The sequence below is a fragment of the Corvus cornix genome, chromosome 2 (genome assembly GCF_000738735.6).
Source record: "Corvus cornix cornix isolate S_Up_H32 chromosome 2, ASM73873v5, whole genome shotgun sequence".
NCBI lineage: Eukaryota > Metazoa > Chordata > Aves > Passeriformes > Corvidae > Corvus > Corvus cornix.
In genome coordinates this window covers 55,756,283-55,771,029 of record NC_046333.1, presented here as the reverse complement: position 1 = coordinate 55,771,029, position 14,747 = coordinate 55,756,283, and the positions used below count along the sequence as shown (strand labels likewise).

The following is a 14,747-nucleotide window of genomic DNA, read 5'->3' as shown; positions in this document are numbered from 1 at the left end:
CTGAAAGTCACATGCACAGCCACGACATATTAATGACTGAGGAGGTGCCTGGGGACCAGGAGGTGCAGAGCGATGCCTGCCATGTTTTCCACTGTGATGGCAGGTAAAAAAAGCAAAGACTGAAGCAATGAAGAGCCCAAGTTTATTTACTCTGCTCTTCAAGACTTTAAAGGTTTTTCTGTTCACTGTTAGCCATTCACGCCTCATTGGCACATAAGATACATGGCTGTTTTTTTCCCCAAATAGACTTTCCATTCTGTTGTCCAGCCTTTCAGTCTAGAAGCAATCCCAGGCTTGAAAACGTGGTCTGGTGAGCAGATTGTTGCAGAGGCCTTGTATCATCTGTACTACACTATTGCTGTTGGACAGAGAAAGTACAGCACTGCTGGACACCAAGATTTTATATGAGTATGTACAAGAAGACTTGTCATTTTAAAAGTAAAAAAACACCCCATTGTTTATGTGTTCTTCCACATGAATGCAGACATTGGTACAGCTTCTTCTTATTATTTTTAGATTTCTTTCTATATATGGGCTCATGGTACTAAAGTGAGGTTAGTGAGGCTGCAGTGATGAATGCACTATAAAGCACAGTCAAGTGCTCCTGAGATTAGCATTGTTTGCCCTGGCTAAGCTTCATGTGTTTCAGTCTTGAAGTTAAATATTCCAGTAGGAAAAAGTAAATCCCAGATTAGCCAAGCTTCTGCAGTAGTAAAATTAATCTCCTTGCTCCACAATGAATTTTCTCATGAGAAATGAGATGTAGGCAGCAGCTTGGAAACAATCTTATATCACAACTGAAGACCAGACTGTGTCTTTGCTCTATGTTCTTCTGCACACACCAGGACTGGGGGAAGTTATCTCAGCTCAGTTTTCTTGGTCAAACTCAGACTAGTGCTCCCTTTGGAAGGCCCCAATACCAGTTTACCCTTAGTCTGTTGTTGCTCTTCTATAGGTTTTGTGCCTTGTATAGCTACAGATTGTGTAACTGCAGAAATAAAGGGGAAGAAGGGGTTATAATCCTTTCATCCTCTCCTGGCCTAGCCCAGCTCAGCCCAGCTACTCTAGTGCATAAACTTTGCTGGATGTTTATGGGTAACGTGCTATTGCAAGTAGCACCAAAATGTCTTGATTCCATATTAGAGAGGTGTCATCATTGACACTGTTAACCTTAAAAGGAAGCTCTAAAAAAAGCTTCCGTATATAAAATTTCCTAGAAGAAAATAATGAGATAGTTTTTCAGCACTCCTGCCACTGACAGTCTGTAAATCTGAAGCAGATGCAATAATTTTGAAAAGGAGTGTAATGGTGAAAAGTACCCAAGCACCAACAAAATCACTCTCAACCTGTACGAGAAACCTGCATCCTCACAGTCATTTGTTCTTACTGCCTGACATGGAGCCATGCTTCTGATCAGCCTCTCCACCAAGGAGTCATCAATTATACACATTGGCAAGCAGATGCTTCAGATATATTCATTTGTGCATAACTTGAGAATTGTATTCCTGGGGTTGTAAGGATGGATATGCTCTTCTGACACTGTAGTGTTTCCAAAAGTACTTTGGAATTAGAGCTAGTTGATGAAATTAAGAAACTAATAGCCTTTAAGATACTTTATGTTTTCAGTGCATTTTATTGTGGCCTTTCCTAATTTTTAACATTGCTACAACCTTTAATCTAGACACAAATCCAGGTGTTCTCATTAGAGCTGGAGAATTAACCTTTTGCACTAAAGCTATAAAACATTAAGGGAATTTGTTTTGCAAAATCTAATCTGAAAACAATGGAAGGCGACACTGGGGAGAATGAAGAAGGCAATGTTCAAGACCAGGATTTTGGGGTAACACATTGTTTGGAGGCCAGTGAGGAGACACTGGAGTACTGCTTGTACACAGCAATGCAGCCATTCTTACGGGGAGAGGATGCTTCAGAAACTGCCTGACTGGTCTCTACTTTCTTCACAGCAGGTCCTCCATACTAGGGAGTACCAGAAGTTTTTCTTTGTTTCCAGGGCATGGATATTCAGCTGTGTCAGAGTGATGACAGTGAGACAGATGGATAAAGGTGAGAGTAGCCTGCAGATACTGGGGACAGAATTGTGTTAGGAAAAGAGCTGTACATGTCTTCAGCTTTGTTTAGTTGGATGCATGAAACTGTGAACTTCTGTAGCATGATCTTTACAGCTCTCATTTCATGTTAGGTTCTGATATCATTAGCTGCTCACATTTTGCCATTCTCTTTCATGTCTCCTGAGGAGCCATGCTACAGAACTGTGGTGGGAGGCCTCTCATCTTTTTATTCTTGAGTTTCTCTGTACATTTACACAGGGAGCCAGCCAGAGGCAAATGTATAGAGATGTTGACAAGTGGTGGCAGAATTTAACACTCTGTGCTATCCTGAATGTTATCAAATGAGCCAGTAACACCTTATCAATAAGATAACTTACTTTCAGTCTCTATCAAAACATCAGTGTGGTTACATCATTATATGGAATTTTCTGGTTTCTAATGATATACAGGGATAAACAGGACCACAAATATCTCTCTAGGTTGAAATGCTGAGCGTTAGCATCACCAAGTTTGTTCTGTATCTAATTCACCTGCTCTGGATTGAAAATGGACTTCTTAATGGATTTCTCAGCTGTGCTAAGATATATGGTGTTTTATTTTGCTACAGTTGAATGCTCTTGATGTGTTGAAAAAGCTTTTTTCTGCCAACCATCTCTGGAAAATGGCTTGGTGTAGGAATTTAAATGGTTCTTGACATATTTTAACCTGCTATTTTTGGAAAAAAACCCCCAAAAAAGTAAAGTGGATCTAAAACCTGCTGTATGTATATATACATATATATGATCCGGCTGTAAGAGAATGGGAGAGATCTCTGCCTCAAAGGTTTTTACTTCTCACTTACTAGATAAGAAGCATTGACTGTAAAAAGGCCAGTGGTAATCCTCAAAGGGGTGCAAGTAACTGCACTATTCCACCTCTGACAATGCTACCATGGGTGGATTTGCCATGGCTCTTCCCTGAGCTCAGCACTGCATTCTCCAAACAGATCCCTGAATGTCCCCTCTGCTTCTTATGGAGTATTGTGGTCGTTCCTGCTGTTCTGGGGCAGGAAGGAGAGTAAAGCATTTCTCTCCTTTACTTAGACTTCCATCTCAAGCTTGCAGGTAGTAGGGGGAGAGTGTCATGCCTGTACCTCATTAAGTGCCATCCGCTTTGTAATGGCAACACACCTGATTTATCTGCTCAGAGATATTCCAGTCACACTCTGCACAGAGCTGTCAGAAATGCACACCACTGCTTGTGTGTACAGAGTAAAAGTGACTTTGTGTGGTTTCGAAGTTTGTAGTGTGACATGCTTCACATCTGCATTAATGAACAGCAGAATGACTGTTTTTCAAGTTCTGCTCATTTTCTGCATTCCATGTACTTACCTCACCATTGAAGAAGCAGAATATGGTAGCCACAAGCAAGCCCTAAGAGAAGGAAAAGAGTTTAGGGATCAGAATATATAGACTTCAACATATTTTGGAAATTCAGACTTGATGGATATAAGGTAAAAACATTAATCCACTTCCTCTGCATCACAGACACTCCCCATCTTTCATAGGTGTGCTATTAAATGGATTTTTTTGTCTTTTCATAATGTTTCACCATTTTCCCCCCCCCATATTACTAGATTTTATAGATTATCTGTTATGGCTATGAAGTTATTTATATACAAGAGATGTAGAGAAGGAAAATGAAAGGTAGATATATATTTTGCTTACAGAGGAGAGCCACACTGCCACTGAATTTGCTGAAGAGGATTTGTGTCCTATATGTTGCCACTCATTCATCAGAGTGTAGCAATCCAATCATAACTGTCAGCCACAGAGTATCCAGCTGTCCCAGGAAGGCTTTAAGTTGAACTGTATGTCAGGATAAGTAAACTGGTATGCTGGGCATCACAATGGATGGACAGGATGTGAGAAGAGGTGTAAGTGATCAGAAAAAGAAAAAAACCCACCCAGCACATGAGTTAGAAGGTAGGGAGGCAGAAAAAAGAGATGCTACAGATCATAGCTTGGTCATAAATGGTTTTAAATTAATTTCATCATCACCACAGCTATAAGATTAAACAGGGCCAAGGCAGGAATATGAGATGAGAAAGTGTGAAATTAATAAGCGAGAAAATTCTTGCACATAGAGCCTGCCATTCAGGATTATGTAGTTACACTGGTCCATGTCCTAACTGCACTCACTCTTATTAAAATAGCATTACAAAGCATCACTGGGAGCCAAATGCCTTCATTTTAAATTAGTTAAAGCAGTTACTATAAACTAAATGTATGGCAGTTTGTGAAATTGAGGGGAAAACTGCAATGCAGCTTATGTTCCCAAGGGTTGCTTTGAAGGACTTTACAGCTGTATCTTTTCTATAAAACCTTTATTTAAATGATTACCACTTGCGTTGTAGATAATGCTTTGCAAAATGTCTTTGACTCTCAGATGTATGTTTTGGGCCACAAACGTGATAAGCAATAACTTTTTAACAAAATGCTTATATACAGATACACAGGCTGGTTTGGACAAGTGCTGACAGATTCAATTTTGACCATTATTTTTCTCTAATAGATTTTCTCTGATGCAGAATTTGTAATTTGACATAAATTCAAATATCAACACAGAAAAGCATGTAGGAGGAAGATGAAGGGTAGACATAGTGAGAAAAAACCTTTCTTTTCACATTTTGGCAAAGCAATGAATATTCTCAAAAAACTCAAATCCCAGTGTGCAGTAAGCAATACACAATAGCTTGTCCATAAGTTTTGGGCTGAGAAGCACCACAAAGTCAAACAAAACCTTACAACTCTAAAGCAGGACTTTTCCAGATCAGACACTTCTAAATCAACATTTTTGCAAGGGTAGAAAGTTCTCCAGCTCCTCATGGCCTGTACCAATGTTGTTTGTGCTGTGAGTACTGCAGAAACTGCGTAGCTGTGCAAAACCTCTGCTCTTGAGCTGTAATGTAAATTTCAGCAGGGGCCTTGCTATTGTGCTAAATGTGTTTTCATTAACAGCAGTCAGCCATAATGGCAAATGAGATGGATCTTGATCTCCTCTGGGAGCAGGGATGCTCAATGGACAGTCTACATGAGGCATGGCAAATCAGAAGACAGCAGGGGGAGAGAAAGAAGCAGAGAAGTTTTTTCCAAGTCTGCTCTTCTGTGAGAGTGTTTAGGGGGAATTTGGGAACCTCAGTTCCCCTAAAGACAGGAATCGAACCTGAACTATTGAAGTGAAGCCATTTTTCATTTCAGTTCCTCTATGGTATTGGAATTCTGCTGTTCCATCCTGCAATTGCTCCAGTTTTCTGCTATTCAAGAGTGTAGTTCCCTTACCTAATGTTTTCTCCAGACAATTTCTCGCAGAAAAGCTAAAGAGGAAGGTGTGGTGATGCCTCATATCCCTTCCAGGTTCTCTTCTAGTTCAGAGTGAGCTGAAAGCACACCTGGCTTCTTGTTATTTTGAGACCATGCATGTTGTACATGTTCTGGCTGAAGAAATTATTTTCTCTAGTCCGTTCCATGTATATCCCATTGCTCTTCTTCCACCTGCCATGGTCCTCTGGACTCTGCCATCTGTATTTTAATTTCTTCCATTTTATACGTAAAGTTTGGCCCATTGTTCAGAGGGCTATTGTTATCTTCAGTTGTAAAGCTACAGAGATATGAGTAGCAGACACCAGCTTTGTCTGCTTGGAGCCAGGAGGGCTTGGTATGACCATAATTCTACAGTGGATCTGTTAAAACATGTGACAGACTACATGTAGGTTAATTATTTAATTTCAGGCCCATGGTTTATTTCTCATATCTCTTTGATGTTTATCTTCCAAATTCTTACTGCTGCTGGTTTTTGCTGGGGATACAATTCTTGCTGAGGACGAAATGTCTAGGTCAATTATATCTCTCTGCCACTGTGTGGAGTTGCTAAACTAACCTGTGATATATTGCCTGCTCACAACAAGATAATATTGGCAGTGGTATTGAAAGAAGAAAGGAAGAACATATTTATTTTAAGATTAGGGCCTTTAATGACTTCTGAAATTCTTTACTTCTGAAACTATGTGAAGAACAAATGAATGTGCCTTTCAGCTGAATCATGCCATAGGGATTGTCCAGAGTCAGCAGCTCTCAGACCTTCACGTACCTTATTAACACTGTGGTGAGTTTTTCCTGTGTTTTAGTGACTATACTGGTCTAAGTAAATTCTTTGCTTGACAGGTATTTAATTTGTATCTCACTCTCTTAGAAGACATGAGTGTCTTGAAGAGAAGTTTGAGTAATTTGCTCATGTTAAAGAGAAACAAACGAAAAATGCAGATACTGCAAATTTACATAGGTTTCTCATATCTCTTTTTACTTTCTTATTTGAGGTTATGTCTCCATTAAACCAAGAAAGCATAAATAGATATACTTATTCCTGCTATTCCTGACCGTGTCCAGGGCCTTAATTTGTGCCCCAATCAAATACACACTGTGTTGCTGTTCAGACTTTAGTGGTGTGATATATTCATTATTGATGCTAGAAGATGATGTCATATGCAATTGTACAGATGGTCATAAAAAAATCAGGTTTTGATTCTCTATGTGGGCTTTGTTCCATGTCCATTCACTTCTCACTTCTGGGTCTGAATGGACAGCAAAAAAAAAAAGAAAAGCATGGCTGAGGTTGTTCTTAGAAGTACATCTCATTCCCACCTCTTTCATTTTGTCAAGGATAAAAAAGCTTTGAGGAAAACAGCAGTGTGTTTCTCACCATCTTCATTCACTGCACGCTCATACAGAATCTCTGAGGTAAATTACTGGGTTATCAATTGTTCATTTAAGTTACATTAAAAAAAATAAAGCAAAGAATGTGTCTGTGCAGTTTCTGCTGCCACTGAGGTGGGGAGATTGTCATGAGAGGGCTGAAGACAGCAGCCCACCTGCTGCAAAATGATAGAGACATCCCATCAGCCAAAGCTCATGCTTTGCTTCTTCTCCTGCTCTCTGTGGAGGTTTCATTACTGTCTTTTTTTTGCATGTATTTTTCATACAAAAATGGTACTTTATTATATCTGGCTTACAAAAAAATATTCTCCATAACTTTAATTGATTCAAAATATTAAAAAGTTTTTAAACTACTAATAATCCAAAGAGAAATAAAAAGAATAGAAAATAAAAAAAGAACACTTATGTTGTCAAAAGCAGTCCTACAACCCGGACTCTGAACAGAAGGAGAAAATATTTCTGCCTGATTTGGCATTACAAAGGATATTTATTTCCTTTTAAAGTGAGAAACAGATGGAATTAATACCTTCTGAAATACCTTGAAATATCTCACTATGTTTAAGAGACTACTTTTAAATGGGTTAATTGAGTTCTGTATAAGGCTGCATAGAAAGCTAAATTTAGAACTTGGAGGCAGTGTAGATATATATGCAGTCCAAACCCAGGCCTAAAAGATTCAAAATATCCTTGTACCAGACCAGGTCCCTCTCAGCTGCATCCTCCTGCCTGGCAGGGTGGGTGCTGCAGTCCTGGGGGTGCTGCTTGGAAGCTGCTGGATGGCACACAAGGGATCTCACTTGTGGAGAAAAAAAACACCTTTTCATTTGCCAATAAAAACCAAGGTCCTTATGCTGAATTGCTTTTTATCTTCTCATTAGGGGGAGACTTATGCATTTAGAGCCACAGTCCCCAAGGTATTGGGAAGAGCAGCTTTATCTGCTTGTGTATTGCTGTTGATTCTGGGGCTGTTCCTCCACGCCTCCCTCACAGACCTTCACAGCTCTCTCTTCTCTGGAACAGCGACAGTGCCATTTTATGTAAACTGACAGCCTCTAAAAACCCAGCTTAAAGGTGCTGGAGATAGAATTGAGTGAGATAGAATTCAGGTGGAGGGAGCTTGAAAGCAGAGGCTTGTTCAGCCCTAGGCTGGTTTGAGAGCTCTGCGAGGACTGTGTAGGTCAGTTAGTGGGACTAATTGATGCATCACGCAGTTTTTTTCTACTCTTCCTTTTTTCTTGTGAGGCATTTGCTATGGACTACTGTCAGAAATCAGAGGTTAGGGTAGTGGTTTTTTGTAGCAGAACCTCTGACAGAAGCACAGCACCCCAATCTCTTTACAGCCTGGGACTTCTCAAAAGATTTTCAATGGTTCCAAGGATGGAGGAAGTGTCAGCTGCAGCCCCAGCACCAGCAGAGGTGCAGGAGGCTGTGCCAGGTTGTCAGGCACAGGCCACATCTCTCTTGCTCTATCTTGGAATGGGGATCTGAGTGCAGCTATGTGCAGGACCGAGGGCTGTTGCTGTCCATTCCTTCACAGGAGGCATTCCCTTTGCCCAGGTGTACAGTTTTGTCTTCACTGGGCAGCATGATGGGGTTTTCAGGCTTTTGACATGTGTGTTTTAATGCCAGAGGTGTGCAAGGAGTCAGCATATCCTGTACCCTAATGCTTGACAGCCCGAGGAAGTTTGCATCTTCCATCTCCTTTCAGCATCATCTACCAGGTTCTGAAAGTCAGGTCCTTTAATGTAGATCTGCAAGTCACTGGCTCTTCTGGAGTGAAAATGTTTGCTTTGTGGTGCCTAATTTAGGAGCTCTGTTAGATAAGATAGCTGTGTGTGTTCAGCAATGCACCTACAGCATCCCAATCCATGCATGTCTTTCCAATTAAGGTGTGCTGGTTTTGTACCGAGTAATTTTCTTCATAGCAGCTAGTATGGGGCTCTGCTTTGGATGTGGGCTGGAAACAGTGTTAATAATGCAGGGATGTTTTAGCTGTGGCTGAGCAGGGCTTCCAAAAATCAAGGCCTTTGCTGCTTTTCATCTCACCCCACCATGAGCAGGCAGGGAGTGCACAAGCGGTTGGGAGGGAGCACAGTCAGGATAGCTGAACCCAGCTGATCCAAGGAATATCCCAGATCATATGGCACCATGATCAGCATATAAAGTGGGAGAAGAAGAAAAAGGGGGCTGTTTGGAGCACTGGCTTTTTTAGTCCCCGGTAATTTTTATGTATGATGGAGCCCTACTTCCCTGAGCATGGCTGAACACCTGCCTGGCCACAAGAAGGTGTGAATGGATTCTGTATTCTGCTTTTCTTGTGTATGTGGCTTTTGCTTTATCTACTGAACTGTCTTTATCTCAACCCATGCGTTTTCCCACTTTTACCCTTCCAATTCTCTTCTCCATCCTACTGTGGGGAGTGAGCAAGTGGCTCTGTGGGGCTGAGTCACCAGCTGGGGTTAAACCACAACATAAGGGTTGAAATGTCTTTCTTTTGCCCGGTGAACTTTTCATTTCTACCTTCTGGAGACTAAAGAGCTGATATTGGTGATGGTGAGAAGAGATATGAACCTCTTCATTTAGAGGATTAATGGGAAGTTGGCTAGGTGGGCTGGAAAGTATATGCATTCCCGTTTTCAGCACAGAAGCCAGCCTTCCATTTTTTTATCATTTACGTATCTTTTCTTCCGATCTGTTAAGAAGAATCTGGTCTAACGTGTGAAATATACATGCAGTAGACATTCAGTGTTCTTACAGGCATATTTGAAAAACCACTTCCACTTAAAATGGTGAACATTGATGATATCATCACAAAAAGAGTGGGACAGGTCAAAACCAGACTTCTGCTGTTATTCAGAAGTGACTGCAGCAGAGGAAACCTAGCTTGTTGATAAATAAAATAAAATAAAATAAAATAAAATACTGACATTGTTTTTCAACTGGGAAAACCATTCTCTGAAAGAAATACAATTACATGATTTCTTTTGGGAACAGATTCTTTCTTATCTTCAATCCTTTGAGTTTTACAATATAATGCAGTGCTTGTTTGCACTATATCTGTGTACAAGAACTATACAATTAATGTATCAATCCTTCACATTCACTTAAAGCAGTGATGTACTGTGAGAACCTGTCTCTCTTTCTGTTCTAGAAAAGGCATAAAAATTACTCATTTAAGTAGTGCAGAAATGAAGAATTTATTACATTTTCCACCAAAAAAGATTGGTAATTGTTCTCACAATGCCTGCTTGTATATGACTGACGTGCCCTGAGCTGCAAAACCCCACAGACTCTTGCTGGTGTCTGCATAGGCTGGCTGTGCTGTGGGTCACGGGAGTGCAATAGCTAGAGGGAAACACAGCCATTAAACAAATGAATACAGTATCTGCTAATTACAGAACCAGCCCTAGAAGAAAATGAGCACCAGAGGAGTGATTGTATAGCTGGCAGTCTTAAATATGCCTACAAGAAATCTTTGGGAAAGGATTAAGAATGTTTATTTTAGGTTACAATTAAAAATCCACTCCAAGTGGAAAAGGGAGGATTGCAGTCGGTTGCAGCCAGCAGGACAACTGCACAGTCCTTCCAAAAGGCCAAACTTTAGCAGGAAACACACCAAGATTTTACTGGGGAGTTGTCAAGAGCTCTTCTGTGAGAGCAGAAGGAACCCATCAGGGATGAAACTTTCCTGCCTTGGATCCCTCCCTCACCCAGCCCCCTTCATCAGTACAGACTCCATTTTAACCTCAGTTTGGTGAGTTTCTATTCCATAATGATCACAATTAGAATTTTTAATTGAGAAAATTGGTTTTGCAATTCTCGAACAACTGCACAGGATTTAAAAGGTATTTTAAGAGTAAATTGGTTATTGTAACAATGTGTCTTATCCTAACTTACTAAAACTGTAAGCAAATAACTTGTCTCCAAAAAGCTAATTTGGAGATATTCCTTTATAGCTCTTGTGAATGAAAAAGTAACAATACAGGCAATAATAGAAGAAACAAGGCTCTCATTCCTTTTAAGCAGAACTGTAATATAAGATGACATACACTTCAAAAGCAGACCTATAAGTTCAGTTATTCTATCCATGAAGCAGCAAGAACACCTGCAGTTTTGAAGGGATAAGGGTGATAAGCAGTATATATAATCTGACAGAATACATAGATTTTGGTAGCCTTATTTATAATTTCATTTAAGGAAAAAGCACTACCGATTTTTTAAGCTCTCTTCTTATTACGGCATTAAAATAATCTCTTCACTTACCTTCCATATGAAAGGAAGCAAGAAGTAGGTTACCCAATTCACTTGTGTTGACCACTATTCACAAATGCATTGAAAAACTGCCTTTCCTAGTCAATACAGGACTGGATATATTCCAGTCAGTAAACCAGATAAGCCAGCATGTAAAGTCATTTAGGTTCGGCTTGTTTTGTTTTCAAAAGAAAATAAACTAGACTTACTGAACGATGTTGTATTTTCAAAGCATTTTTGAAATCAAAATGTCAGTCTTGTAATTTAAACTGCCTAATAATGGAATTCTAACTCCTAAATGTAGCTTAGTTGTCTCTGCTTTTTCTTTTGTGTGTTGGCATTCCCTCTGTTAAACAGTTTGCAAACACTGCTAATTTTAATATTAAGGTCACAGCACTAGTTTCAGTCAATTTGAGCATGTCAACAGAAATTGTGCTGGAACATAAAAGCCCTCTGTGAACTGATTTTTCTCTCCATAGTTTAGAAATAGCATAAACTGATAATTACATCGTTTCCCCTATCTTGTCTCTGTTCTTTACACAGTGGTGATGCTTGTGTAAATGCAGATAATCAAATAGTGTGAAACGGTTGGAAAAGAACTGAAAACCCAGCTTTTTTCAGTTTCAGGGCAAAACCCCTGGCAACAGTATCTTTGAGTAAATTAGCTTAACATCAAACAATTCAACTACTCTGAAGCTGTTACTATTTAACATACCTGGTAATGCATTAATATATGCATGATGTAATCGTATATTTCTCCAGCAAGTCGGTTTTCTGGTCTCCAGGGAATAATAACAAACTGAATTCCTAGTAAGGGCACCAGGATTAAAGTGGCTCTGACAGCTTTCATATACATGTTGGACTCAGCACGGTGGGTATCTCTCAGCTTTGTCACCAAAACTCGGACAATGTTAAGCAAAAAGAAAAAATTGACCTGCAAAACCAAAGCTATTGTAGGTGAAAGCATTCAAATTAAACAGACTTTCAAAATACAAATACGGAGCACATAAATGGCAGTAAAGTGTCACTTTCTAGCTTTATTGTATCTTATAATGGGCAGCTCCTGGGCAGTCAGGTCTTGGAAAGTATCTTGACTATTTTCAGAAAAGATATGTGAAGCAGCTCTCTACTGTGGGGTATGCCCAGCCCCTGCCCTGGAGAGACATCTGCTGAGATAAGGAGAGTGCCTAAACCTCCCAGCGGAACTCCTCTGGAAAGGGAGCTCCTCTTCAGTTACAGCGAGAAGACAAACCCAGAATCCTCTGGGAGACCCTGTGCAGATCCTTTGTAGCCCATTGGCCCTTACCCTCTGACACCCACCCCCTGTATCCCTATAAGAGCTAGCCCCCCGCCCCTGCGAAGGAGAGAGATGCTCGTCCCTAGCCCCCCTTCGGCGAACTAATAAAGCTACCTCGTGTGGAACAGCTACACGAGCCTCTCGTCTCTCTCTCTGGTCTGGCTTCACCTGGAGGCTGCCCTGCAGAGCTGAGCTGAAATCACAAGCTGACAATTACAAAAGAGCTGACAGCTTCTGCATGGGCCCTCCTGCCAGCAGCTGAGGGAAGACACCGGGCCTCGGGAAGATGATCCTCCAAGGGACCATCTCTCCGGACCGGTCACAGCTTCCTCGGTCAGAGCTACTGACCCTTCACCAGCTGCCATACTCTACATGCTTTGGAGTCTGCATGGGTGTTTCAGGTGGGCAGGGGTCAGTTCTAGGATGAACTGGCTGTTTTGACACTGATGTGGGCAAATTTAGGGTTTCCAGGGAACATTTAATATTATTTTTATGTCTGAAGTTTATACGGGGTGGACGAATTGTCCCCTAGAAATAACCATGTCTTTGTCCTGAGTCTGACAGTTGCCAAGCTATCTTGCCAGGTGAGACAAACCCTGGCATGTCCCCTGGGCACATGGGACCTATGGGAGCACACAATTTCCCCAAGGGATATGCTCCATAGACTAATGCTTCAGGCTTGTGTGTGACCAGGGGTGTAAGGCTGCTCTTGAGGAAGACCTAGGCCATCCCTGTGCTCCACCAGACTGCAGGGACCCCGTGGTACTCTACCCACAGGGAACAGGTAACAGTTGCTGTCCCAGGGCAGAAACTCCAGATACCAGAAAATTTTGCCCCTGACCCTTATGGTCAGTGATGCCAAGTAGTTCAGCACCTTCTCTCCTCAATTATTTCTGGAAATCTGATCCCAGCATCAAGTAACCTGCCCTTGGCCCTGGCTTCACAGAGAGCTCCTTGTGGGATATGCTGAGAACCTGCAGGAAGAGGGAGGGCAGACCCAGGCTGATGATGAGCTCAGTGGTTACCCTGTGGACGTCCTTGACATCACAGACCTCCTCGGTCTCCAGGGTACCCAGATCACTCTTTTCTAGTCTGCTACAGTAAAATCAGGCACTGACACTTCTGAGCTTTAATAGACTTTCTTTTTCCTGCTAATTTTTTGAAATAAGTATGTAAGTTGTATAACTTCCATAGATATTTCAAGAGCTCAAATCACATCTATGTACCAGAAATTTCAGCTGATTTTTTTCAGAACGGTGAATCAGAAAGCTCTGGTAAAGCATTTTACCGCTTCTAAACTACACTGGGAGACCTTTCAACTGTTTTACATTTGTGCTCTACTGGAAAAGAGAAGTAATAAATTACTTCTGAGGTCCCATTCAGCATTAAATGTAGCCCTTATTCTCCATCCAATTCTGACTTCACTCACTCTGCTTAACCTCCACTTTTAGATTTTCTGAAAGTAACTGTGAAAAGTCAAAGAAAGACTTAAAAACGCTAAAAATCCTCAACTCTTTGGAATCAATCTGTCACTATGGGATTTTTGTAGCAAATCAAGCAGGACATTCTGTAGACATTGACATCTTCACAAGAAAAATGACTGGAAATGACATAAACATGATACAGAAATTATAATGTCTTACTTTGAAAACAGCTAAAGATTGCTCTTTTTCCATTAAAAAACAGTTGCTTCTTTTTTCTTTGTGGCCAATATGGGATCACAATGACAAAAATAAAGGCTAAATGGCCTCTCTCAGATGGTAATTGGCATTACAATAGGAGATACAATCAAGATTGAACCAATAAACCCACAATAAATGTGATTCTATGGGACCAACAAACAACCTATATGGCAGGGAAGGATGGGCCGCTTCACATAGCTAATGTTAAAAACTGCTGCTCCAGAAAGGGTGGAAAGGTTTTTGTTTTTTTAAACTATGAGATGGAAAGTTGTTTATTCAAAGGTGTTCCCAGTACTCACTGCGCTACTGTTTGATCTCTGAGGGAATAATTGCAGATACGTCCACGCAGTTGTTTGCAAGTAAGAGGCAGATCAAAAGCTGAAAGTGCATCTTGGATGACACACTGAGATGAGCTTGGGGCTCGGGGTGACTAAAACCCTTTCTGTGCCTTTCAGGAGGGTCAGGGTTACCACGCCAAACTGCATGACTGGCATACCAGATGTTATACGTATGCACATTGCCAAGCTGCATTTTGAATCTTGTCCTCCTACTCAGACAGCCCAGTCCAGTTCTTCCCCTGGACTCTTTTAGCTCCCTGCCTTTGGACATACCAGGTCAGTGACCAGCAAAACTCATGCTGAGCCACCAGCTCGCCTCAGCTGAGACACAGCTAAATAATTGATGTCACATAAATGCA

At 41.0% G+C, this 14,747-nt stretch overlaps 1 protein-coding gene across 1 annotated transcript in view; it reads right to left on the bottom strand.

The window, feature by feature from the left end:
• Nucleotides 1-14,747, bottom strand: part of CALCR (calcitonin receptor) — a 156,303-nt gene that overhangs the window by 4,606 nt on the left and 136,950 nt on the right. The window contains exons 11-12 of the mRNA XM_039549564.1: nucleotides 11,787-12,005; nucleotides 3,440-3,481 (exon numbers count right to left, since the gene is read on the bottom strand). Of these exons, the coding sequence (XP_039405498.1) occupies nucleotides 3,440-3,481; nucleotides 11,787-12,005 (261 nt within the window). The remainder of the gene's footprint in view (nucleotides 1-3,439; nucleotides 3,482-11,786; nucleotides 12,006-14,747) is intronic.